Here is a 23,529-nt window from a genome sequence, read left to right on the forward strand (position 1 = left end):
CCCCGGATCCGATTACAGCGCGGCGGGCCCGCCCCAGCCGCCCCAGTGCCGCAGCCGCCCGCCCCGCCCCGCGCGCCGCGGTGCGCCCCGAGCGGTGGCCGCTTCCGGGAGGGCTGGTGCGACCCTCCCCCGGGAGGTCGTCCGCGCGCCGAGAGCGGGGGACCTGGCTGGGTAGGGGTGGAGGGGGTGCCCGGCCGCGAGCGACCGCCCAGTGGTCCCGCGGTGCCTGGCCCCGAGCCCCTGCGCTCTCTGCCCGCCAGGGCCGCCCGCCCGGCGCCTGCGCCGAGCCCACCGCTCCCAAATCTCGGTCGCGGGCCGGCCGCCAGGCCCCACGCTGCCTCGCTCGGGCTCGGATCCCTCGGAGCCCGGATTTCGACCCTCCGCCCGACCCGGTTCCCAGCTCTGCTCGCTTCTGCGCCTTCCATCCCCGCAACCCCGCGCGGGGCTCTCGCCCACCAAGATCCGCGCCCCTCAACCACCCACAGCTTCCGCGAAGCCCGGCCCTTGTCCACCCGGGACAAGTTACCGGACCAGCTGGAGGAGGGGCCTGAGAGCGGTGTGATCCCGTGCAGCCCGCCCCGCCATTCTCCCAAAGCTACCCCCAGAATTCCTTCTGGGGACTAGGGTCGCAAGGGCCGCGACGCAGTAGAGTACTCTGCTAGGGAATGGGAGGAGTTGGACGGTCCCCCAAGCCCTCTCCTTCCCCCACCGCACCCCCTGGGGAGCAGATCTACCTCCGCCTCTCCTTCGTAATCGGCTCAGCCTGGTCCCACTGACCTCCACCTCCCCCCACAGCTGAGTCTCTTGGCACCTGGGTGTGTGTGGGTGGGGAGGGGAATCCAATCTCCCTTCCCCTCCATCTGGCCGGGTGGACAAAGGGCAGGGGGACCATCTGGTCCCGCCAGGGTGGGGGAGGGGCCCACAGTGGCTGTCCCCAGGGACGGGGGAGGGGCGGCGCTCTGGAGACAGCGAAAGCCTGCGGGGTCTAATTGCATCACTTTATTTCACCGACCTCCACTCTCCACTCTCCGTCTCCCCAACCCCCAAACCTCAGAGCAGGAAACAAGCTTGGCTGAGCAGATGCAGGCCTAATAACCTGGGGAGGTGTGGAGCACCCAGAAAGAGAGGAGGGGAGGGCAGGGAGATCTGAGGGTCGAAAAGATGTCACCTTTTGGGGGGCAGTTCTGGTCGGGGGGCCTGCTGCAACCTGTGGGTGAATGAAGTTCAGGGCTGGCTACCCCTAAGCTTGGCAGAGGGCCTCCTGCTAGGGCTGGCCTATTGGGTCCCCACCTTCCTGGACAGTGGGTGCTGCATGGTTGGGAGGGGGCATGTGTGGAGGCACAAGAATGCATGTGTGTGAGTGCGTGCAGGACAAAGCTGCAGGTGACAATGTGCATGTCAGCCCAGAGTTGCCTGTACCTATGCAGTTGCTCCCCGGTGAAGGGTCATATTTGGGAATATAGATGGCTCTAAATGTGTAAGCATGCATGTGGTCATGGATGTATCTGGATGTATGTGTGGTCTAAGGCAGGGGTAGGGGATGTGAATGCCCCATAGGACAGCCAAAGAGAGAAGCTGGAGGCAGGATGGGGAGGCTGAACAGGGCAGAAAAAGGGGTGCAAGCAAACAGGAAAGCCTATAGGAGAAGCCCATCTAATGGATTACCCTCCACCAGATTATGTCTCTTGATTCCTGGGGCTTTTCTTCTTTATTTCACCTCCAAAGTCTGTCACTGCAAGAGAAAGAGGAAGAGGAAAAGATAGACCCCAAAGACAAGAAACCAGATAGAGACACACCTGTTGCATGTACATGATGCACAGGGACCCATGGCAGAGGAAGGAGACAGAGCCCAAGGCAGACCAGCAGCCACCCCCATCAGCAGGGCTAGGTTTCATGCTAGCCCCTGCAGGAAATCCAGCAGCCCTGTGTGCCACTCCCCAGGTTTGTCAAGGTAACAGGGGTGCCCTGCCCCCTCCATGACCAACACACGGTGGTTGGGCAGATGCTTCAGGTGCTCAAAGCTGGTCAGACCCATGGGGTCCTGGTCTCCATATACAATAAGTGTTGAGGTCTAGAGAAAGGAAAGGGAGACAGAGTAAACAGGGACCTGACACACCGGCCCCAGCCTCCTAGAAGTCAGCTCTAGCCCCACAATCACTTCAGTCTCTCCCTGGGGTCACCCCAAATAAGGGGGAGAGACAAGCTGGCCGAGTGGGTGGTAGAAGCCCCAGCTCCAGGCGGATAGAGGCATGGATGTTGTCTGCCCCAGCATACAGATTAACACAGGCCAAGGCACAGTAATCTGCTAAGTAAACCAAAAGGGTGGAGTTTGGTCATTTAGCTCCTCCCAGAAGACACCCCTTGGTTACCCTGCCCCCAGGTGAGGAAAGGCCCCAGGATGGACCCTTCCTTGCTCGTGGCAGGGGCATCTCAGCCTCCCACACAGGGGTACCTTCACACTGGCATAGTCGGCAGCATTGATTTTGTCAGTGCAGATAGGGGCCACTGGCACGTAGCCCCGGAGCTGGGAGCCAGGGGCCGTCAGGAAGGGCAGGGAGTACATGCCACTCAATGACGGGCTGATCACAACTGGGGGACCCAGATCCAAGGCATCTACCACAGCTGCCAGGAAGCTGCTGGGGACCAGCTCTCCAATAGGGGCAGGGGCTGCTGCTTCCTTGGAGCGCCCCAGACCTGCAGGGATTCAGGTGTGAGAAAGACAAAGGCATGAGTCGGGAAGTGGAAGAGACAGTCCCTTCCTCCAGGAAGTCCTCCTAGGTGGACCTTTCTGTGCCAGGTTCCTGCAGCACACAGCGTACCCAAGCTTATTCCTACAGCAGCCTAGATCTACCATTATCTGTGGCAAGCATGAGGCATTTCCCTCGATGTCTGTGCCCATCTCTCCCGGCAGTAGAGTGGTCCTGGAAAGGATCAGGCTCTGAAGTCCAACCCAGATGGGTCCAAGTCTCAGTCTTCCACTTACTATCTATGTGACCTTGGGAAAGCCTCCTCAACCCTCTCTCGGCTGCTCAGTTTCCCCGTGTGTTAAAGGAGATAACAAAAGTATCTGTCATTTCAGATTGTTGTGAAAATTGAGTTAACTGGTTAAGAGACACCCATCCCAGGGCTGGCAGAATGGACAGTGACTGAGGAGCTGGCTCTGCACATGGACCTCCCCTCCAATTAGTCGTACCTTTCCCACAAAGATTAGCTCAAGACCTTCACCTGGAAGATCAGCCCAACCCACTGTCTGAACCAATTCCATCTGGGCCTAGAGGCCCACACCTGGGCACTGAAAACATGGCAGCCATGCCTGTGAGGGGAACAGGTCAGCTATGCTGCCCCTTCACATGGCACCATGTCTAGGTTATGATTGCAAGTCTGGGGCTGTCCCTGCCTACTCCAGAACCCAGTTTAGGGCTTTGTACATGGCTTAGCCACCCTCCAGGGCCTGCCCCACCCCCAAATGTGTCAGAAGATTCAGTCTTACTAGGCAGGACTTCCAACAGACCCTATGGTTATGGCTCCATCAAAAGATTTTACTTCCAATTGGCCGAGCACCGATTACTGGGTGTCAGGTACTGGCCACTATTCACATAATCTCAGTCCATTCTCACTAGAGCCAACCCTCAAAATGAATGTATCTCCCGTTACAGATGAGGAAACAGAGGCTCAGAGATACTGAGACACTGCCCCAGGACAACACAGTTAGAAGGATCTGGACAGTGTCCAGACCACATCCGGATGGAGACTAGAGACAGTGGAAGGCCCCACAGTGTGCACCGTGCCCTGTGGAGCTTGGGGCCCAGCCTGGCCAGGTCCTCCCAAGTCCCCCAGCCCCCAGTGAGGCCTCCACAACCCCCCTGTCCAGGAGCCCGCCCCAGAAATACCTGGCAGGTCCATGGCCACAGCCCGGTAGCCAGCCTGAGCCAGACGGTGCAGCGTGCCCAGGTTCTGCCAGGTCTCAGAGGAGAAGCGGATACCATGCAACAGCAGAACTGAGAAGTGGGCAGCCTGTCCACCGCCTGGCCGAGCCTCTCGGAAGAAGAGGCTCTGGCCCTGCACCTGGATGGTGCCCTCGTGCTGCTCCACACCCGTCATACTGGCTGCTGCACTGGTGAAGCACCTATGGTTCAAGGCCAGACTGATGAGCCACAAAACACCCTGCCCAGGCTACCACAGAGAGAGAAGGGGTCCCTCAAGAAGCAGCAAAAAGGCCTCCAGGAAGCTACCAGAACTCTAGGAACATGCTTTGGGGGGGAGGAAGACATAGTGTTTTTATGCCTCTCCCACTCAATTGTGTGGCCCTGGGCCTCAATTTCCTCTTCTGAAATAAGGAACAATAAAGCCTATCTCAAGAATTAATGAGTTAAGAAAAAAAAAAAAAGAATTGACAGATGAGGGTGCCTGCCCTTAGAATGCAATACATGGGGCTCCCATTACGATTATTGTCCTCACTGTTATTATACTTTTCTACAAATAGGGATAATACAATAGTGTTCGGCTCATAGGTAGTTGATGAGATTAAATGAGCTCAGGCATGTAAAACGCTGGACATCGTTCCTAACACATAGGGAGCATAGTAAGTGCTCAATCAACAGTAAGGTGCTGTTTTGCTTATCGACCTCTTCCTCTTCAAGGCACTGTTACAGGCTGTAGGTTGGCACCACAGGCCAGAGGGGGTCGGGGATGGAGTTAAAAACCCATTTTCCGGAGGCGGAAGCTGGAGCAGAGCCGGGAAAGGCATTGGAGTTCCGGCCTGCAAGGGATGTGGAGTGCCCAGCGCGCTTCCCGCTGGGGGCCAACGCTCTGACGCCGTGGTCAGGGGGCACGGTCAACGGCGCTGCAGCGGCTCTCTCTGTCCCCTCCGCGGACCTCGGTTCTGGCTCGCAGGGCCGGGTAAGGCGCACGCGGAAGGGTGGGGGCAGACCCGAGGAGGGAACCTGGGGAGCCGAGAAGGGGAAGGGGAAGAACTTGGGGTAGTAGGGGTGGGCCCTCACTGGATAGCGGAAGAGAGGGTCGGGGGTGCAGGGCCGGTACCTGAGGAGCTGCGTAGGCTCGCGCAGACAAGAAGCAGGCGAGTGCTGGCTGCGACTGAGGCCCGGGGCAGGGAAACCGGGAATTGGCCTGGCCGAGGGCGGGGACCAGGCCGTGCTACGGGGCGCCCTCTTGTGGCCACAAGACGTCGCAGGCCTGTCGGTGCCGTTAGACCTATCTTTCTTGTCGCAGCGGCCTCAGTTTCCCAGAGCCCCTCGGCCCCTTGTGTTCCAAGTACCCGGCTAGGTGCGGCTCCCAGCAACCTGCCCCAGATGCACATGGTGCGGCTTGAGGTTCATAGAGTCTCATCCCTGCTGCTCCTCCCCGCCTTGTCCCCCAACCCACTCATCCCTGGGGCCTTGACTGCCCGGGCCCAGAGTTGTGCGCCTGACATGCAGTGAAACCCGACAGCTTTGAGTGCGAGGTACTGACAAAGTCCAGCCAGGTGGCGTTGGTCGTTTACCTATCGTCGCTGAGCCTCCTGGCCTGTAGAATGGGTGTGATGTTGCCTTTTTAGCAGGGTGTCGATAACAGAGTGAGTCCTGCATGCTCAGCGCAGCTTCCCCGTGCCTGGCCTGGCCGCCAAGCCTGGGACCTGTCCTGAGCCGGGGGCAGACCACAGGTTGGTCACACATTGCCCACCAGGATGGGTGCTATAAAGAGCCGTGAAGGAGCGAGAGGCTGCCCTGGGCTGTGACCAAGTGCGTGCGCATGTGTATCCGTAGGGGTTGGGGAAACAGTTGGGATGAGACCTGGAGCTACCAAGTAACAATAATATCTGACATTTACAAGGCAAGGGACTCCTCGCCAGACACTGAGCTAAGGCCTGACCGGTCCTTTGTGGTCCTTAAGACAACCCTTATCCTTAACCCCGTTGTGCAGACCAGGGACTGACCCACGATAGAGATGGTCTGGTGGAAGAAGCCGGTGGCTCTCCCCTGGCCCTCGGGATGGAAGCAATCCGGAAAATCTGGACGGGGGACGAGGCCTGTGTGCTTTCAGGCGCCGCCTGGACTCCCCCACCGATCTGGGTTGGGAGGCGGGGGTGGGGGAGGAGGCGGGGGTGGGGGGGAGGTGCTGCGACTGCGGACTGCGCAAGCGCGCCTCCTTGGCCACGCTTTCCGCCGACCAGAGCCCGCAGCAGCCTGCGGAGCCGCCGAGGCAGCGCAATGGTTGCGGCGCTGTTTGGCTGCTGGTTCCACGTGGGCGGGGCCCGCTCTGGGGTGTCCGGCCCGGTCATCCCGGTCGGTCGGGTGAGTGTCCCCGGGGAGTGAAGCCAGCAGGGTGCCCGGGGCGGGCCATCCTGGCTCCGCCCTTTGCCCCCAGAGTCCTCGGGCAGAGTCCTGCGGGAGTGGCAGGCGCTGGGGCAGTGAGTGTGTGTGTTGGTGTGTTGTGTGTGCACGCACGCGCTTGTGTGCGTGTGTTCTTAGGGGTCTGAATGTACGTGTGTGTCGATGTGTGTGTCTGTTTCTACATGCATACATAGCGGAGGGTTGGGGATTGGTCTGTCCGCTTGTGTTTGTGTATGTCAACTGTGTGCATTTCTGCCTACATGTGATTTTGAGGGTGTGTAAATCCCTGTGAGTGTATTTCTGAGGGTATGTCTGTCTGTCATGTGCACGTGTGTTTCTTGTATGCATGTGTAGTTTTAGGATTGTGTGAATGACTGTGTGCTGGAAATGTGAGGGTCTGCATGGTTTTGAAAGCGTGTGTCTGTATGTCCACCTGCCTTCCTGATGGCTGACTGTATGCCTGATTTTGAGGGTATGTATTTCAAGGGATCAATTGTCCACAGGCCAGGCATGTCTGCCTCTACGTGCGGGGAATAGCTTGTGCAAAAGAAAAGCATCTGGGAGCAGGACTCGATGTTTGTGCGCACATGTGTACACCCGTGTGTCATTGTTGACACGTATGTCAAGGACCTAACTTGAGTAAAGCTTCCCTGTCCCCACACACCGTATCTGTAGTTGCCTGCAGCCAGTTGCTTGCTAGCTGTTCACTATCATGGTCTAGTGCACTAGCTGCCTGGGTTGCCAAGGCAACAGCCAAAGTCCTGACTCTCCCTACCCCCAAAGGGTAAGGTGCTGGGCGCCTGCAGGGAAAGGTACAGCACAGATTCTCCCACTGGTGGGAACATAGGCTAATGCCAAGTGGGAGGTTGCTCTTCGTGGTCAGAAGGAAGAGAGGAGCTCCCTCTTCCTCTCCTCAGCTCCTGGCTCTCCATCAGCACCAGAGGGGCTGCCACTGCCCACCCACCACGGGACTGGGAGCCTGGAGGTGGGGGCTTGGGAAATATCCCCAAAGCTCCCAGGAGAGGAGGGTGGGGCTCAAGATGGGTTTCCAGCTCCTAGCGAGGGCCAGCACCCAGTTGGCACTCAATAAAGATGTGTTCGCTGCAATCGGAATAAGGCAGGTGTACTCATCCTAGGCCCAAGAAATGAAGACAGGACATCCCTGGATCAGGTCCACTGTCTTATTGACATATCACAGGAAATTTGAAAGGGCTGATGCAAGGTTATCCTTTCCCCCCATTTTACTGACAAACTGAAGACACACAGCCAGGAAGTGGCAAACAGAGTCTTGAAGCCAGGGCTAACTGTTCTGTCTGGGTCCTGGGTCCTGGAGTCTGTGCTCTGGATAGTCAGAGGACTCAGACTGAGGTCCTGGAGCTGGGGTCGGGGAAGCATTCATCTCTCCAACCTCCATGCCGCCTTTTCCATTTCTAGGTGTAACATGCTCCTCCCTTGCCCCAAACCCCTCATGCCTCAGCATTTCCCCCATCCCAGATATTCTCCAGGAGCCCTCCTCCCACTTAATATCAGCTGAGGTAGAGTGTTAACCATTCCCATCAACTGTAAAAAAACACATTCTGATTTAAGCACTATTCTATGCAATGTGATTAAAAAGAAAAAAAAAGGACCATTTCAAACATGCTGTCAGTGGGATGTAGCTTTACACATAGTCCTTCACTTTTGATGACTCTCACTCCTCTGTCCACCAGCAAGGCTCCAGTTCATCCTTCACCTCTCAGCCCCATGGTTTCTTCCTTGGCAAATGGAGTGTGGCTTGGTGGTTAGCAGCCCAGCCCCGGATTCAAATCCCAGCTCCCCTACTTGCTACTCTGCATTTTGGGCAAGAGAATTTACCTCTCTGGGCCTGTTTCCTCATCTGCAAGAGAACCATAATCATATCTGCTCCCCAGTGTTCGTTCTTGTGTGGATTCATGAGCCCTTGCATGTGAAGGGCCAAACACAGGATCTGGCTGTCATCAGCACCCGATGAATGGAAGTGGTTTCAGCTGGCACAGTCGTGATGGTCACTGAGCATGCTGTGTATCGAGACATCTCAGATGCCCCTTCTCACACTGCAGGGTATCTGAGCCCTTGTGCCAGCATGTGCAGGAGTTGAGTATGAACGTCAGATCCCTGCCCAGAGCAGGAGAAAGGGCAAGGGCTGAGCTCTTCCTCTGCTGGGGGCTTCCGGGTGGGGTTTGGGGATGGGGTCCCGGGGGCCTGGTGGAGGCGCAGCGCCAGCCTCTTCTTCCTCTCCTCTCCTCCAGACTGTGGTACAGACCTCCATGAGCCGGTCCCAGGTAGCCCTGCTGGGCCTGGGCCTGCTGCTCATGCTGCTACTGTACGTGGGGCTGCCAGGCCCCCCTGAGCAGACCTCCTGGCTCTGGGGAGGCCCCAATGTCACAATCCTGGCTGGTCTCACCCCTGGCAACTCCCCCATCTTTTACCGCGAGGTGCTCCCACTCCACCGGGCACGCAGGTGGGTGCTGACCCCAGGGTACAGTGGAAGGACTAGGTCCAAGGGGAGTCCCTGTGTGGGACCCCAGCTCAACTCAGGGTGCTCAGGGCCTGGGAGGGCAGTGGGAGAAGCCTAAAAGAAAGAATGGCGGGCCATTCTCAGACCCCTAGGACACACACTCCCCTGTGTGCCCACAGGGTGGAGGTGGTGCTGCTCCATGGAAAGGCCTTTAACTCCCACACGTGGGAGCAGCTGGGCACACTGCAGCTGCTGGCGCAGAGGGGCTACCGGGCCGTGGCCCTTGACCTCCCAGGTGAGAGCCACCACTCCGGGGTCTAGGGAAGCGACAACATCCAGCAGGTACAAGGGGGCAGTTTCCCAGAGTGGGGAGTCGGAGGGGTAGAAAAGCCTTACGGTATTGCTTGGGGTTGGGGGGGGGAGTTGGCATTTGGATCCCAGTGTCTGGACAAACGGTGGCAGGTCACAAGACAAGATGGCCACACTAAAGGGCCTGTGTTTTTATTCTCTACCTTGAAAACTAGAATGTGGATTGTTGCATGTCACAGAGCAAATAGAAACATGACTCACTTTACAAGCCATTGCATGGAGAGACCTCACTGTACTTTTATGACAAACTAGGTAGCTTTTTGGTTTTTTTAGTTATGCAAATGGTTTATGCTATTATTCTTGTCTTTAAAAAATCCAACAAGAGTGATGCCCTCAGAGACCCATGCCACATTTCTCTCCCAGCAGTTTGGGGGTTCCTGACTCCCTTTGGGCGTTTCCATATATAGAAAAATGTGGTGCTGCAGGATTGTGTGGTGAGGTTAGGAACGTGACTGGTGTCCCGTCTGCTTAGCAAATCTATCCGCAGTTTGGTTTTCTCCTCCTGTACCATGTCTCATAGGGCATGCCAGTCATCTGTATGTGTACTATGTGCCATTGGAGGCATGGACACATTTTATCTGCCCATTCCTCTACTGGTGGATATGTAGGTTGATTTAGAGTTTTCAGTGTAAATTGAAATGCTTGAGAAATGAAGCTAAAGCAACTTTGGACATGTCTCTGAGCACAAAGGCAATAATTTCTGTAGGGTAGCTACCAAGGACATTGATGGGTCAAAAGATACACATTTAAAAAATTTTTGACAAATACTACCTTACCCTCCAAAAATGCTATATGGATTTATCCTCCCATCCGTCATTTATGAATGTGCCCATTTCTCCTCATCTTTCCCAACACTGCGTATTATCAATCTTCTTGGTTTTGCCAATGTAATGAATTAAAAATGCTTTTCTAGCAGACCTATCACATTATAAAAAGTAGCTTCTGGGAAGTTTGGGCCAGCATTGCCACGTACCACTGCTCTTTCCCCCACTGTGGTGGGCAGGAAGTCCTGAGTTCCTTTCCAGCCTCCCTTAGCTGGTGCCTCCTGCTGTTCCCAGGTTTTGGGAACTCAGCACCGTCCAAGGAGGCAAGCACAGAGGCAGGGCGGGCAGAGCTGCTGGAGCGAGTGCTTCGAGACCTGGAGGTGCGGAATGCCGTGTTGGTGAGCCCCTCTCTGAGTGGCCGTTATGCCCTGCCCTTTTTGATCCAAGGCCACCACCAGCTGCGTGGATTCGTGCCCATCGCACCCGCCTCCACCCAGAACTACACCCAGGAACAATTCTGGGCCGTGAAGGTACTAGGAGGAGGGTTTCCAAAGGTCCTGGCTTGCTATCCCTGGCTTGAGTCATGGCAGGAAAGGACTCAGGTCTCACTTGGAGGACACTCGGCCTCATCTGGATAGAAAGAGATGGGGTGTTTGGGAAAGATTTCCTAAGAAGGTGGCTAGAGGGTCAGTTCCCATCAGGCTCCAGGATCACAAGCCCTTGCCTTGCCCTGCAGACCCCGACTCTCATCCTGTATGGGGAGCTGGACCGCATCCTGGCTCGGGAGTCACTGCGGCAGCTCCGTCACCTGCCCAACCACTCCGTGGTGAAGCTGCGTGATGCAGGCCACGCCTGCTACCTCCACAAGCCTCAAGACTTCCACCTTGTCCTCCTTGCCTTCCTTGACCACCTGCCTTGAGGTCACCCACTGGCCAGGCCCGAGGCCTGGCCTGAGCTTGGAGAGTCTGGACCAGCACCTCACCAGGGAGGCAGCCCCTGGGATTGGAGGGTGGAGGTCAGAGGGCCAGACCCAGTCAGGACCTCTCATTTCATCTCACAGGCACAATAAAAAAGAGCATTTTTGTCATGCCTGGGGAGTGACAGGTCCTGTTTCCTGGTATTACAGCAGGTGGGGTGGGAGTGGGAGGCAAGTCTGGAACTGCTTTGGGGCTGGGAGCTGGAGGGAGGTTTCAGCAGCCTGGGAAGACTAAGAACATGGGCTACTTCCTAGCTGGCTGCCCTTACCACTCTGTGACTCAATTTCCTCATCTGTAAAATGGGCATGATGTTAATACCTAACTCAAAATTTGGTTTTAGGATTGAATCAGTCTGGGTAAGTGAGGTACTTGGCCACACGGAGCTGGAGGGGGTCAGGGCGAGGGGGTATTACTACTGCTGCGTGCCCACTGGGATTGGTGGGAAATCCAGGATCTGGCAGTTGAACTGAGTGAGTCAGGAATGCAGGACCTATGGCCTAAGGGAGCAGGATGTGTAGGGCTGGAGGTGGGGAATGTGGTTTAACGATTAACATAGCATTGGTGGTGAACTACCAAGACTGCTTGCTCCTGGGTATGTAAGCAGACCTGACTTAAACCCTGGGAGCGTTGGGATGGACCCCTACCCTACCCTCCTGGCCTGCCTCCTCTGAGCCAGGAGGCTGAAGTCTTCAACCCTGCCCCTCCCCAAGCTGACTCAGAACTGCCTAAGGGTACAAAGGGCAACTGGGGGCACAAGTGGGCAGCTACAACTGTGTGCAGTCTGGGGGTGGCCAGTACGACACCTGTGCCTCTTTATCCTCCCTCTCCGGTGGCTGCAGAAGAGCCAGGAGGCCTGGCACAGGGTCAGCCAACAGTATGTCACATGTATGCTTTTGTGCAGTTTCCCCACCTCTCCCGCTGTCACGCAGCCTCAGTTTCATCCTCCCACCATGACATTTTCTGTCACACAGATGCTACCACACCCAACCACCACCTCACACTCGTATTGTCACACACACGGTCACACACACTGATGCACACTGTTAGATTTGCCCACACAGCTGCACATTCGCACGATCTCACAGGCAGTCACGTATGTGCCCCTCTGTCCATTTATCCTTTCCTGGCACTTTGTCCAGGCATAGGCTCAGTGCCCTACCAGGTACACGGATCTGCGGGTACACGGACCGGCCTCCTGGAGCTTATACAGTATGAAAAAACAGATATTGACCAATAACCTCTCCACATAGGGGGCTGAGGCAGTCAGGGAAGCCCTCCCTGAGGAGCTGAGACACGGAATGGGGGAGAAGTCGGAGACGCATGGGAGGGGGTCGGGGAGCAGGCAGGGGCCAGCTCTGGCAGGACTTTGCAGCTCTGTACCCCAAGAGTAAGGGGCGCCGGAGGGGCAGACACTTCGTGTGTCAGTGTCTACCCGCCTCTCTTCTGTCCCCATGTGGAAGTTGTGGGAGCTAGAGCCCTCTGGAGGCGGGACCATCCGGAGCTCGCTTCTAGGCCCGGGGGCGGGGCCTGGCGGGGTGGGGCCTGTGGGGGCGGGGGCGGGGCCAGCGGGGGCCAGCAGTCAGCCGCGGGGCGTAGCAGGTGGCGGCGGAGGCTGCCCCCGAGAGGGATCCGGTAATCGGAGCGGAGGCTGGAACCAGGGGCGGGCGGAGACTCCCGCGCCGACGCGGCCCTAGAGACTGGGGCGGCCCTTACTCGCAGTCTTCGGCCCCGCCCCGCGACCCGGTCCGGGCACGTGGTAGGCAGACCCGGGCGGTTCTGAGCCCGCGACCTCGCAGGACCCTGAGCCCTGGGCACAGTCCGGAGCGGGCGCTGAGAGGCAACCGCGGGCCCAAGACCGGCAGAGAGCGAGGTGGGGGGCCCCGGAGAGGAGTAGAGCGATCTGGGGTTCCATGGGATAAAATCCGGGCAATTGGGAGAATGATTTGGGAAGGGCTGGGGGAGTCAATGCCTGGGATCAAACCTGGCTCAGCTTTTCTCTAGCTGTGCCCGAACCTCTCAGCCTCAGCTTTCTCCTCTGTAAAGTGGGCATTCAGAGGCACAACCTCATGGGGCTTTTTGGCGGATTCAAATGGGCATGTGTCGAAAGCGGCCAGCACGGCTCCTGAAACAGAATGGGGGCTCCAAAACGGGGTGTGTTCTCCCTGTGGGACGTTGGAGGAACCGCCCTGGGGAGGGCCTGTGTGCAGATGGAGTCCACTGGGACCCAGACGGGAGGGGTAGGTAGCCACTCGCTTTGCCCCCAGCTCACCCCGCTCAGCGCCATGGCCAGCGAGGGTCTCGAGGGCGAGCACCCGTCAGTGACACTCTTCCGTCAGTACCTGCGCATCCGCACCGTCCAGCCGGAACCCGACTACGGTGAGAACGCGGTGGTTCCAGGGCCTGCGGTGGGGCCCCAGGGCGGGGACTGTGCTCTATACCAGACTCCAACCCCTGTCACCCAGCTGAGCCCCACTCTGCTGCCCCAAATGGCGCCTCAACGCCTCTAGCCATTCCCCAGACCAACAGACTGCTCAGCCGCCCCCTTCAGACTGTGCTGCACCAGAAGTTACTCCTGGTGGCTAGTTAAGGAACAACTTCACCTCACTGCCCAGTGTTTGAGGTCGGGGAGGGGAGACCAGACAGCCACAAGGAAAGACGCTCCAGAAGCCTACTGGGGCAGGACAAAGGCCACAACCCTTAGGGAATCAAGCTTGATGGCTGGAAATTGTGGACATGGGTCCAAACCCCTGCCCTGTATTTACCAGCTGGGAGACATTAGGTGAATCTCATGTCTCTGTACCACAGTTTTCCTATTTCTAAGGAAGAGAGCAATCACTCCTGTTTCTAACTGTGGACTTCCCACTTGACCTTCCACAAAGGGTCCCTGACTGGCCAAAAATATCTTCTTCCTTGGAGACAGAAATGCAGGTGTCCCTGAGGGATGTGGAATTGCACTGAGGAGGCAGCAGCCCATTTCGAATGGGCTCCCCTCTCTGAATGCACCACAGCTTTGCCTGGATCGGTGGGAAGTGTAGGTAGGCAGAAGCAACCCCAAGACTCTCTGTGTCCCCAGGGGCTGCCGTGGCCTTCCTTGAGAAGAGAGCCCACCAGCTGGGCCTGAGCTGTCAGAAAGTAGAGGTGAGCTTGGGGCCCTGCATGGGGAGGGGATCTGGCCCTGGGGCATCTCCTCACATCCTGGTCTTCTCCAGGTGGCACCAGGCCGTGTGGTGACCGTGCTGACGTGGCCAGGCACCAACCCCAGACTCTCCTCCCTTTTACTCAACTCCCACACAGATGTGGTGCCTGTCTTCAAGGTGTGTGTGGGGACAGGGGGAGTGGTGTAGGCTTTGAGGCACGCGAAGATGATGTAGACCTTCTCTTGGACCCCAGGGATCCTACTGGGCTGGTCCTAAAACTGACTCCTGATCTCATAGGGCATTACTCTGTTCAAGCAGCTTTTGTCCAGTGGTCCATTCTGTGCCCACAGTGGGGGTGGGGGTGATGGTGGGAACAGAGTTGAGGGATGGCAATCAGCTGCCCTCTTCAGCCCTCTTCTATCCCCTTCACCACCCCACTTGACACCCCAACTCTACTATGGGCTTCCAGGACAGGGCCACAGTTGAGCAGAATAGATTAAATTTGGGGCTTGGGTCCTTCTTCTCATCTCCACCCCAGGAACACTGGAGTCATGACCCCTTTGAGGCCTTCAAGGATGCCGAGGGCTACATCTATGCCAGGGGCACCCAGGATATGAAGTGTGTCAGCATCCAGTGAGTGTCCTCCATTCCCTGTCCCCTCCAATGTCACTGGCCCATTGAATTGACACAGGACCTGGGGTGTGATTGGAGAAACTCAAGGCCAAGGAACATCTTGACCCCTTACCTTGGACAGGAATTACCACCATTACATGGATAGGGAGACTGAGGGACAGGGATTTCCCAGAGTCCCCCTACCAGATTGTGGCAGAGTAGGGCCCAGGGCCCAGGGCTCCAGCCTGCCCACCCAAGCATCTGGTAGCTCCCTCGACACCTGGCTTACCTCCTGTCATTGCCCCTCAGGTACCTGGAGGCTGTGAGGAGGCTGAAGGCTGAGGGCCACCATTTCCCCAGAACCATCCACATGACCTTTGTGCCAGGTAGGAGTGGCTTGGGGAGGGACACTTTCAAGGGAGGAGGATGTGTTGGTGAGGGTGGCTCCCTCATCTCATGTCCTTGTTGCTTTTGCAGATGAGGAGGTTGGGGGTCACCAAGGCATGGAGCTGTTTGTGCAGCGGCCCGAGTTCCAGGCTCTTAGGGCTGGCTTTGCCCTCGATGAGGGTGAGCAGGGTGGCAGGCCCCTGAGCGGCCAGTAGGGGATAGGGAATCTGCTAGTGGGGGCTGGGCCACTCCACCCTCTGAATCCCCTTTTCCTCCCCAGGCCTGGCCAACCCCGCCGATGCCTTCACTGTCTTTTATAGTGAGCGGAGCCCCTGGTGTGAGTATGGGCTCGGCAGGAGGGTGTCACTGTGCAGATGGGGTGCTGGGCCAGAGGGGCAGGGGCCTGCCCAGGGTCATGCAGCAGGTTTGGACCTGAGTAGGCCTTGAACCCAGAGCCTCTGCCTCCCAGACCCTTCCTACCTGGGCTTCTCCTTCCTGAGCTTCTTAGGGTAACCCCCTGCCATGAGCAGAAGCCAGCTCTACACTGTGCATTCTGTGGGGGACAGCCCTGCCAGAGGAGCTTGGAATGAGGGGAAGACCTGGGTCCACCCCAGGGCTGATACTTTTTCAGCCCTACCCATGCTTAAGACACCCACTTCTCACTCATTTTTCCCAGGGGTGCGGGTCACAAGCATCGGGAAGCCGGGTCACGGTTCACGCTTCATTGAGGACACAGCAGCAGAGAAGCTGGTGCGTGGCACACAGGGAGGGAGTTTGGGAATTCCCAAGGCTCTATCCCAGGGCCACTCTCACATCCGATCTCACACTCTCCTAGCACAAGGTCGTGAGCTCAATCCTGGCTTTTCGAGAGAAGGAGAGACAGAGGTAAGGCAGCCTGGGAAAGAGGGTGGGGGTCTGAGCATCTGTGCAGGAGAGAAAGGAGGTTCCCCCTACTGCCCCTGCCCTGTCTCCCACCGCAGGCTGCAGTCAAACCCCCACCTGAAGGAGGGGGCTGTGACTTCTGTGAACCTGACTAAGCTGGAGGGCGGCGTGGCTTGCAATGTGGTACCTGCTACTATGAGCGCCAGTTTTGACTTCCGTGTGGCACCGGATGTAGACCTGAAGGTGCCACCTCTGCCTGGGTTTGAAGGAGGGAGCCAGGTCCTCAAACCTATCTTGGAGGCTCAGGGAGAGCCCGAGAGGTCAGCTCATCTCCCTTCTCATAGGCTTTCGAGGAGCAGCTGCAGGGCTGGTGCCAGGCAGCCGGCGAGGGAGTCACCTTCGAGTTTATTCAGGTATCGGCTGGGGACCCATGGTCGGGGAGCCGTGGGCACAGGGGAGACCGGGCTGGCTGAGTGTGGGTCACAGTGGGAGTGTGTGCTTGGTGTGCATGCATATATCTAGACATTGCTTTAGCTATGAGAGACACATTTTATTCACCAACAAGCATTAGTCATGGAGGCCACTGTTGGGTGCTGAGCATAGCATAGGAGTAAAATTAGGCACAGTTCATGGCCTTCTAGTCCTTACAGCACGAAAAAAGGAATAGACCTGAATTGGACATTTGTATAATATTACTTTTACATAAGTATGAACACATGTGGTTCAGAAAAGGGTGGGACCCCACACTCTGACAACCCATAACGAATATTCAGCCAGTCTGAGAGGTCTGGGAGAGCCAACCTGAGGAAGGGCCACTTGGCCTAGGATATGAAGGATGGACAGGAAGTAAGAAGATGGAGAGCAGGGCAAGGTCCCAGACCTGTGGCTGGACTGGCCAGCTGGACATCTGAATAGGTGGATTGAGGCCAGGGTGGGGAGTGGGGGTTGGATGTGTGCCTGTGGCAGGCACAGCCCACCCTATGAAGAATAGGGCAAGATGTCCGGGCCCTGTCCTGATCTTGCCTTCCTTCCCCTCCCCCCAGAAGTGGACAGAGTCCCGAGTGACATCTACTAATGACTCAGATCCCTGGTGGGCAGCATTCAGTGGGGTCTTCAAGGACATGTGAGCATACTGGCCAGCCTTTCCCTTTCCTCTGTCCTTCCCCTACCTCCCTTCCACCTTCCTTGTCCCTTCAGTCCTTCCCTTGCCCTCTCCCCTCACTGCCTCCCCATTCACCAGGCTCTTCCCTCGGCAGGAACCTCACTCTGGAGCCGGAGATCTTCCCAGCTGCCACCGATAGCCGTTATCTCCGTGCGGTGAGCCTCATGCAATGGATGAGCAGTGGGTGGGCCTGGATCCTGGCCTTCCTCCTAACAGCTTCTCCTTGCTCCCTGCAGGTGGGGGTCCCAGCTCTGGGCTTCTCACCCATGAACTGCACACCCGTGCTGCTGCATGACCACGATGAGCGTCTGCATGAGGCTGTGTTCCTCCGTGGGGTTGACATATACACACGGTTGCTGCCTGCTCTGGCCAGCGTGCCTGCCCTGCCCAGTGAGAGCTGAGTCCCAGGCTCCCCAACCTCTACCCCGGGAGTGTCCATCCTGACCAGTGTTAAGTACCTCTCTGCCCCCCTGCCCCACAATAAAGTCTGTGTGCGGACAGGGGCCAGTTCTGAAGTACTAAGAGCAAGGATGTTCATGAAGCAGGGATTCTGTCATTTTGTGGACATGCTGTTATCACCCCCAGTTCACAGATGAGGAAACTGAGCCTGGCTCTGGATATGTCTCTAGCACCCTATGCTGCTCTTGTGCCCCTCGACACGGCATGCTCATTCAGTACCACCCAGCCCTGTCTGGCATCAAAGGACCATAATTCTTGTTCTCAATGATCACTATACCTATATCTGATTTTTAAGGTCGGGGATACCATCTGCGTTGAGGGGGAAACTAAGACAAAGATCTCAGGGAAACATTCCTGGCTTTCTGGAAACACACTTGGGATCCTGAGATAGAACTAGAACTGGAGGCCAGGTGGGCCCTGCCAGATGTCGGGGCAGGCAGATAATGAGCAAGTCATGACTGCTCGCATTTGCCAGACCCTAGGGATGACAGGTGTGGCGCCTGCTCTGGTGTTGGGAGCTTGAGTCACAGAGGGGCAGGAGCCTTGGTAGACCTGGTTAGGTGACTTTAGGGTCCTCAGCACCCTGTGTAGGGAAGGATCAGTGTGCAGAGTGGCTCACGAATGGGGGCTTCAGTCTGTCAGCACTGCTAGGGCTCTAGGCAGTACCAAGAGTCACTGTGGCCCTGAGAGTTGAGCCTGTTCCTCTAGCTTATCCGATCTAGTCCTGTTCTGGCCTCCACAGGAACTGGGTGGGACAGGTATGGCTGGGCTTTTAAGTGCTGATAGTGGCCAGAGGGAAGTCCACAGCCTGGTTCTGTGGTCTGCAGGCTTAGTCCCCATGGTAGTAACCCCTGCACCTGGAGTTCTGACAAGGAGCCAGGACTTTGTTACCTTTGAACCCTCACAGCAGCCCCTGGATGCAGGTTTCACTGGAACCCCTTTAGAAGCTCTGCTAGAATACCCTGTCCAAGACTGCATAGCTTGCAGGTAATGGGAGTCCACAAAGAATTGAGACTCAAGAACTGGGGACCTGTGCTTCTACACAAGGGAGGCTCCATGCAAAAGCTGAGTGCAGCAAGCTGGTTGTGATGTTCAGTAAGCCTAGTTGAAGCCCCTGACCTAGGGTCTGGCCTCCCCCTTCAGACTGCAGCAGGATGACTGGGCAAAGGAGTCTTTATGCCCCCTCTCTTGGGGATTAGAGCACAGGCCTTAGTGGAAGCCACATGACCTGGTAACCTCAGGCTGGGCCAAGCTACCTTCAGGACATAAAACCTGCTTTTGGTCCCTTTCAAGACCCCACCTGACATCCCCTGGTAATGGGGCAGTTGGCCATCCAGAGCATGCCAGGATGACAGTCATGAGCTAGTAGCCCAGCCTTGGCTGGCCAAGCAAACTTTCTGGGGCCCAGCATGGGCTGCCTGGGTCCCAATGCGACTTCCATCCCAGCCTAGCCCCATCATCTAGGAACAAATTTCCTTCCCTGTAAAACAAAAAGAATAGTAATACCTACCTCAGAAGGGAGACCATTTATCATGGGTTGTAGCTAGTACCCCAGAGTAAGGAAGTGAAATCCTTGAGACAAGTGCCCAAGGCTGGTTCACAAATTATATGATCACCATACTCAAAAGTGAGTTTTGAGGACTCGGTGACCAGGAACAGTGATATGCTTGGCACCTTCTATAGGAAGCCCCCAGATACCAATGACCACTGTACCACTTGCTTCATTGACTCCTCTAAGGACGAAGACTTTGCAAATAAAGCAGCTGATCCAGGGTGCACAGCAGGGTCTGGAGCAGTTGCACTAGGAAGACAGTGCCACCACTGCCCTGCCTGCCAGGGCCCCCAGCGCTTGGGGGGACCAGAACAACCGGAATAGTGGATGCTGGCCATGTACACTAGGAACAGCTTAAGTGTGGAATGGCTCAGGCCAGAGTGCAGAATTCAGCAGGGTCCTTTATCTCCTGGGTAAATTCAAAGATCAGGATGTTTGTGATTACTTTCCTCACCAGCCTGCCTAGTCCAGCAGGCTATGTGCTCCAGCCTCCCTAAGGCCCACCACCATTTCTTTTACCAGGTCCCCTTCCTACACTCCAGAACCCCATTTCCCCTGACTCCCACCCATACCCTACCACCGAGAGAAAGCAAAAAATGGAGGTACCAACTTCCAGGATCACAGACACAGGCCAACTGACAGATCCTGCCGCAGGTTTATTTGTACAAATAGCACAGGAGGACACCAGCCCCGTGCAGATAGAAGCCCAGGGGTCACACCAGTCCTTCTACCCTCACACTGGCAGATGGAAACCTCTACACTGGTGCCTTTGTGGGGGCCTGGGCACCTTTGGGAGCCTGAGCCTGAGCTGCAGCAGGAGCTGGAGCAGGAGTTGCAGCTGCAGCCTGGGCCTTGGTTTGAGCCTTGGCCTTGGCCTTTGGCCGGCAGAGCCTGAGACCCTTGGCAATGCGGGCACGAGCACGTTTCCCGAGCTTGGGGTGAGCGATGTAGGCAAGTCGATTGAGCTTGCGGCTGCCACCCTTTGGGATCTTGGGCTTGACCTCCTTGGGCTTGACAAGGGCCTTGATAGCCTCAGCACGTGCACTCATGGCCTTGGCGTTGTTGGCCTGCATCTTCTTCAGGCCCTTCTTGTTGTGCTTCTTGGCAAAGCGCATGTTCCTCAGGAACTTGGGGTCTACCTGGAAGGCAAAAAAAAGCAGACACTGTAAGTGCAACACGTGGGCCCCAAGTCACCTGTTGTGGCCCTCTCCACAGCTGTACCCAGGAGATTGCTGGGCTCCAGCCAAGGCCTACTGGGGAGGTAGACAGTCAAACTTAAATGCTGAAATATACACCCCTCACAAATCACCTGAAGAGAAACACGTACTACAACCCCAGAAGCCAACACTCCACCCTAATACTCCACACACACCACATTTTCCGGGCTACATGCCCAGAGCCCAAGAGAGCTCAAATCAAGTGCAGAAGGAAAGAACAAATGAAGGCTGCCCCTTCTGCCAGGGTTGCAGGGCGTCAGCTCAGTTTTCCTGAAACCCCTCAGGGCCATCCCCACCTCTTTTAAGGAAAGTGTCAGTTAAACACCAAACCTGGTACAACAGATTCATGGCAAAGAAGGCTGAAAAAGAAATCAAGATGGGGAAACTGAAGCTGTGAAATTCAAAGATTCCTTCCACAGATCAGAGACCAAGGGCACAGGGAAGAGACAGGACCCTGTTCTCTTGCTTAGACCCTGTAGCCTCAGCCTTCTCAGCCAATTCTTGGAACTCCTTGGCACAGGAAGGAAAGCTGACCCCCCAAGCTCAGCACCGGGTCAGATCAAGGTCATGTGACTATAAGAATGGAAGACTCTCACAAAGTGCGCAGTACACAAAGATAAAGCCATTCCCTCCCTTCAAGTGCTCTGGATAAACAATGGGGATGGTCAAACTACCCTCAGGAGGCAGGTTACAGTTGACCAGGGAGTTACGACCTGGGCTGGGAAAAGCCAAGTAAAGGTTTCTTATGGGTTTGGCATAACTTCAAGTCCAAGCAAAAGGTGGCTGGATAGAGAAACCGTGGACTTTGGTAGTCCAGGTAAGACAAGAGACAGTTCATAACGGTGCTCAGGCAGATGCTGAAGCCAGAAAAAGATACATGAAAGGCTCTCTGATGGTGCAACTGGGGCCAAACAGACACACTTGTATGTGATGCGGCACACACACTCACCCCCTTAAGAGATTCGTATCTTTGTGACCGGGGCTTCTTGATGCCATTTCTGTGCCATTTCCGTGCTGTGAGGAAGCAAAGGAATTAGACCAAATGAGATTTGCTCTAGTAAGACCACCCAACATCACAGCTGGCCAGCCTGGGAAAAACCATTACTTCCCAGAGTAGGCCTTCTTGAGATCTGGAATAACCCTTATCATTGAATGCAAAGCACGGTGGGTATCTCAAGCGGATGCCTGGCTTCAACAACTATAACCCAAAGGTAACAGTGACTGAAAACAAAATCAGCCCCAGGCCCACAGTAGAAATGTGCCCCCTTGCCCTGCCCCGCATCCCTAGTTCTTGTCAGGGTCTGAAGTGTGAGATAAGAGGTTGGGCCAGGGGAACTTACACTGGTTGTGCGTGGTGTGGTTCTTGGACTTGGCCATATCTGCACCTGGAAGAGGAGAGTAGCGGTCAGGCCCGGGGGCTCACAGGGCTGGGCCTATCACTGCCGCCCTGATGTGGAAGGACGTGGGCCAGAAGCCGGAATGAAGCTGCACACAGATGCCTGCCTTGCATCTGCGGCCTCCACCGGCCTCAACTTACTCAGCACGACCCGACGCCGGTCCCCGCCTCCAGAACTCGGGTAACAGTGCCCTGAAACCAACCCTCCCTCCCAAGGCTGCGCTCTACCCCAAATCCGAGTCCTCCCCCTCCCATCCACTCCTTGAGAACCCGCAAGCACCACGCGCGCTCCGCGCGCTCCGCGCCCTCCGCTCCCCACAGTCACGCAGCCGGTCTCCCTGTCCTTCGCGGGGTTTGCGCCCGGCAGCTGGCTGGGAGCCGCGGATGGCTCCGGATACCGCGCGGCCAAAACTCACCAAAGCCCGCGGCTCCCGAAGCGCCTTGGACCGGAAGAGAAAGAGGAAGGCCGCTGTGCAGCACGGGAAATAGGGTCGTCCGGGCCGGAAGGTTCTTCCGGAAAAGCTTCCCCCAGCGCCGGGAAGAAAGGTTCCGAAGCCTGGGAGGGTACAAGCCAGATGGGAAGGCGGCGCTACGAGCCTCGCGCAGCTTCCTGCAGGTTTTACCCACGTTTATTCTTCCTGGACTAGGCTCTTGGGGCCCAGTTCTCATTAAAGGTCCCGAAGACGAAGGGAGACCCTGAGGAATACATGCTAGGAAAGGAGTGACAGACTTGTGTTCTTTAAAAGTACCTTGGCTGCTGTGCGGAGAATGGACTGTAGGGGGCAGAAGTGAAGCGGGGGAGGTGTGGGGCGGCTGGTGCCGTCTTCTCCGTGGTGCCACTGGAGAGTGGGGGAACCTGGAACCCAGCCAGGGCGGCCGGTATGGGGAAGAGTGGATCAGTAGACTGGACTTGGGATGCAGAAGATGAGGGAGGAGAGGGAGGCCAGGTGGCCCCTAAATTTTTGGCTTGAACGTCTGGATGAATGCTGGTACTGTTCACAGAAGTGGGGAAGGTTGGGAGGGACAGGGCTTTTATTGCTTTGCTTTGAGGAGGCCAGTGATCCAGATGTTTCTGTTTGGATGCATTAAATGTGACACGCCTGTGGGACATCCAAAATGAGTCGGGCGTTTCCTCCTGACAACTTTTCCCTCTTCCCCTCTCCCCCTCCACAGTTCATCTCCACACAGCAGTGGGACCGGAGGGCACGGTTAAAGACACAAATCAGACCTTGTCATTGAAAGTCTTCAAAGGCCTCCTCTTGCATTTGGAAAGAAACTCTTTACTTCCCCTAACCCTGGCAGTCTTCTCCATATCATTCACTTCTCTCCAAACCCATGGGCTTTTTTCCTTTCCTGCCAAGTACAAATGCTTGTTCTGACTTCAAGGCCTTTGCACTTATTATCCTCTCTGACTGGACTACCTTCTCCCTGGACTATGCTCTTTGGATGGTGTGCTTTCTTGGAGAGGTCTCCCAAAGACTGCCCACCCTATCTAAAATAGATACACTCTACTCCATCTCCTCAGTTATTCTGTGTCCTCTCATTCTCTTTGCTTCCTTCATAGAACTTTCCAGACTCTAATTATGTGCTATATTTACTTGTGTGCGTGTCCACTGGCACAAGTGCCATGAGTTCAGGACTGGTTTGGTCACTGTTACTTCCCCATTGCTTGACATAGGACTTGATGTAGAACAGGAACTTAATAAACACCTGCTGAACGGACGTTCTTTGGCAAGGTGGTTTCACGGAGTGACAGGAGCATATTGCAGAGAGTTGGGGGGTGAAGGGGGAAAAGAAGATGTGGACATCT

At 56.2% G+C, this 23,529-nt stretch overlaps 3 protein-coding genes across 8 annotated transcripts; 1 reads left to right on the top strand and 2 right to left on the bottom strand.

Annotated features, from left to right (window-relative positions):
- Nucleotides 1-984: 984 nt before the first annotated feature.
- Nucleotides 985-5,162, bottom strand: ABHD14B (abhydrolase domain containing 14B). The gene is made up of 4 exons (XM_040467587.1): nucleotides 5,041-5,162; nucleotides 3,891-4,126; nucleotides 2,453-2,694; nucleotides 985-2,071 (listed from the first exon to the last, which is right to left on the bottom strand). Exons 2-4 carry the CDS (start codon nucleotides 4,099-4,101, stop codon nucleotides 1,892-1,894), a joined length of 633 nt encoding a protein of 210 aa, XP_040323521.1. The 5' UTR covers nucleotides 4,102-4,126; nucleotides 5,041-5,162; the 3' UTR covers nucleotides 985-1,891.
- Nucleotides 4,585-17,636, top strand: ABHD14A (abhydrolase domain containing 14A). 6 transcript variants are annotated; one of them, XM_040467579.1, is made up of 18 exons: nucleotides 4,585-4,899; nucleotides 8,597-8,808; nucleotides 8,985-9,100; nucleotides 10,233-10,468; nucleotides 13,180-13,291; nucleotides 13,989-14,053; nucleotides 14,125-14,229; nucleotides 14,591-14,685; nucleotides 14,974-15,050; nucleotides 15,142-15,231; nucleotides 15,332-15,388; nucleotides 15,728-15,801; nucleotides 15,887-15,936; nucleotides 16,032-16,176; nucleotides 16,278-16,346; nucleotides 16,977-17,056; nucleotides 17,190-17,250; nucleotides 17,332-17,636. In XM_040467579.1, exons 1-18 carry the CDS (start codon nucleotides 4,690-4,692, stop codon nucleotides 17,494-17,496), a joined length of 2,019 nt encoding a protein of 672 aa, XP_040323513.1. In that variant the 5' UTR covers nucleotides 4,585-4,689; the 3' UTR covers nucleotides 17,497-17,636. The 6 variants fall into 6 exon arrangements, with proteins under 6 accessions (XP_040323513.1, XP_040323519.1, XP_040323515.1 ...); XM_040467581.1 differs by lacking the exon at nucleotides 4,585-4,899 and adding an exon at nucleotides 6,137-6,290; XM_040467584.1 differs by lacking the exons at nucleotides 4,585-4,899; nucleotides 8,597-8,808 and adding an exon at nucleotides 6,140-6,290.
- A 2,106-nt stretch (nucleotides 17,637-19,742) lies between these two features.
- Nucleotides 19,743-22,230, bottom strand: RPL29 (ribosomal protein L29). The gene is made up of 4 exons (XM_040467586.1): nucleotides 22,136-22,230; nucleotides 21,664-21,708; nucleotides 21,273-21,337; nucleotides 19,743-20,245 (listed from the first exon to the last, which is right to left on the bottom strand). Exons 2-4 carry the CDS (start codon nucleotides 21,698-21,700, stop codon nucleotides 19,862-19,864), a joined length of 486 nt encoding a protein of 161 aa, XP_040323520.1. The 5' UTR covers nucleotides 21,701-21,708; nucleotides 22,136-22,230; the 3' UTR covers nucleotides 19,743-19,861.
- Between the last annotated feature and the right edge of the window lie 1,299 nt (nucleotides 22,231-23,529).

The sequence above is a fragment of the Herpailurus yagouaroundi genome, unplaced genomic scaffold (assembly GCF_014898765.1).
Source record: "Herpailurus yagouaroundi ecotype Mexico unplaced genomic scaffold, PumYag 67514, whole genome shotgun sequence".
Classification (NCBI taxonomy): Eukaryota; Metazoa; Chordata; class Mammalia; order Carnivora; family Felidae; genus Herpailurus; species Herpailurus yagouaroundi.

Bases quoted from the DNA above. Each gene is read 5' to 3' on its own strand.
- RPL29 (XM_040467586.1), bottom strand. From the start codon at position 21,700: ATGGCCAAGTCCAAGAACCACACCACGCACAACCAGT. The intron at 21,338-21,663 runs GTAAGTTCCCCT...GCTTCCTCACAG, and splicing joins CCACACCACGCACAACCAGT to CACGGAAATGGCACAGAAAT. The intron at 20,246-21,272 runs GTGAGTGTGTGT...TTTGCCTTCCAG, and splicing joins GATACGAATCTCTTAAGGGG to GTAGACCCCAAGTTCCTGAG.
- ABHD14B (XM_040467587.1), bottom strand. From the start codon at position 4,101: ATGACGGGTGTGGAGCAGCACGAGGGCACCATCCAGGTGCAGGGCCAG. The intron at 2,695-3,890 runs GTATTTCTGGGG...GAATCCCTGCAG, and splicing joins TGTGGCCATGGACCTGCCAG to GTCTGGGGCGCTCCAAGGAA. The intron at 2,072-2,452 runs GTACCCCTGTGT...TCCTTTCTCTAG, and splicing joins CCGACTATGCCAGTGTGAAG to ACCTCAACACTTATTGTATA.
- ABHD14A (XM_040467579.1), top strand. From the start codon at position 4,690: ATGGAGTTAAAAACCCATTTTCCGGAGGCGGAAGCTGGAGCAGAGCCG. The intron at 8,809-8,984 runs GTGGGTGCTGAC...GTGTGCCCACAG, and splicing joins CCACTCCACCGGGCACGCAG to GGTGGAGGTGGTGCTGCTCC. The intron at 15,389-15,727 runs GTGAGTATGGGC...CATTTTTCCCAG, and splicing joins TAGTGAGCGGAGCCCCTGGT to GGGTGCGGGTCACAAGCATC.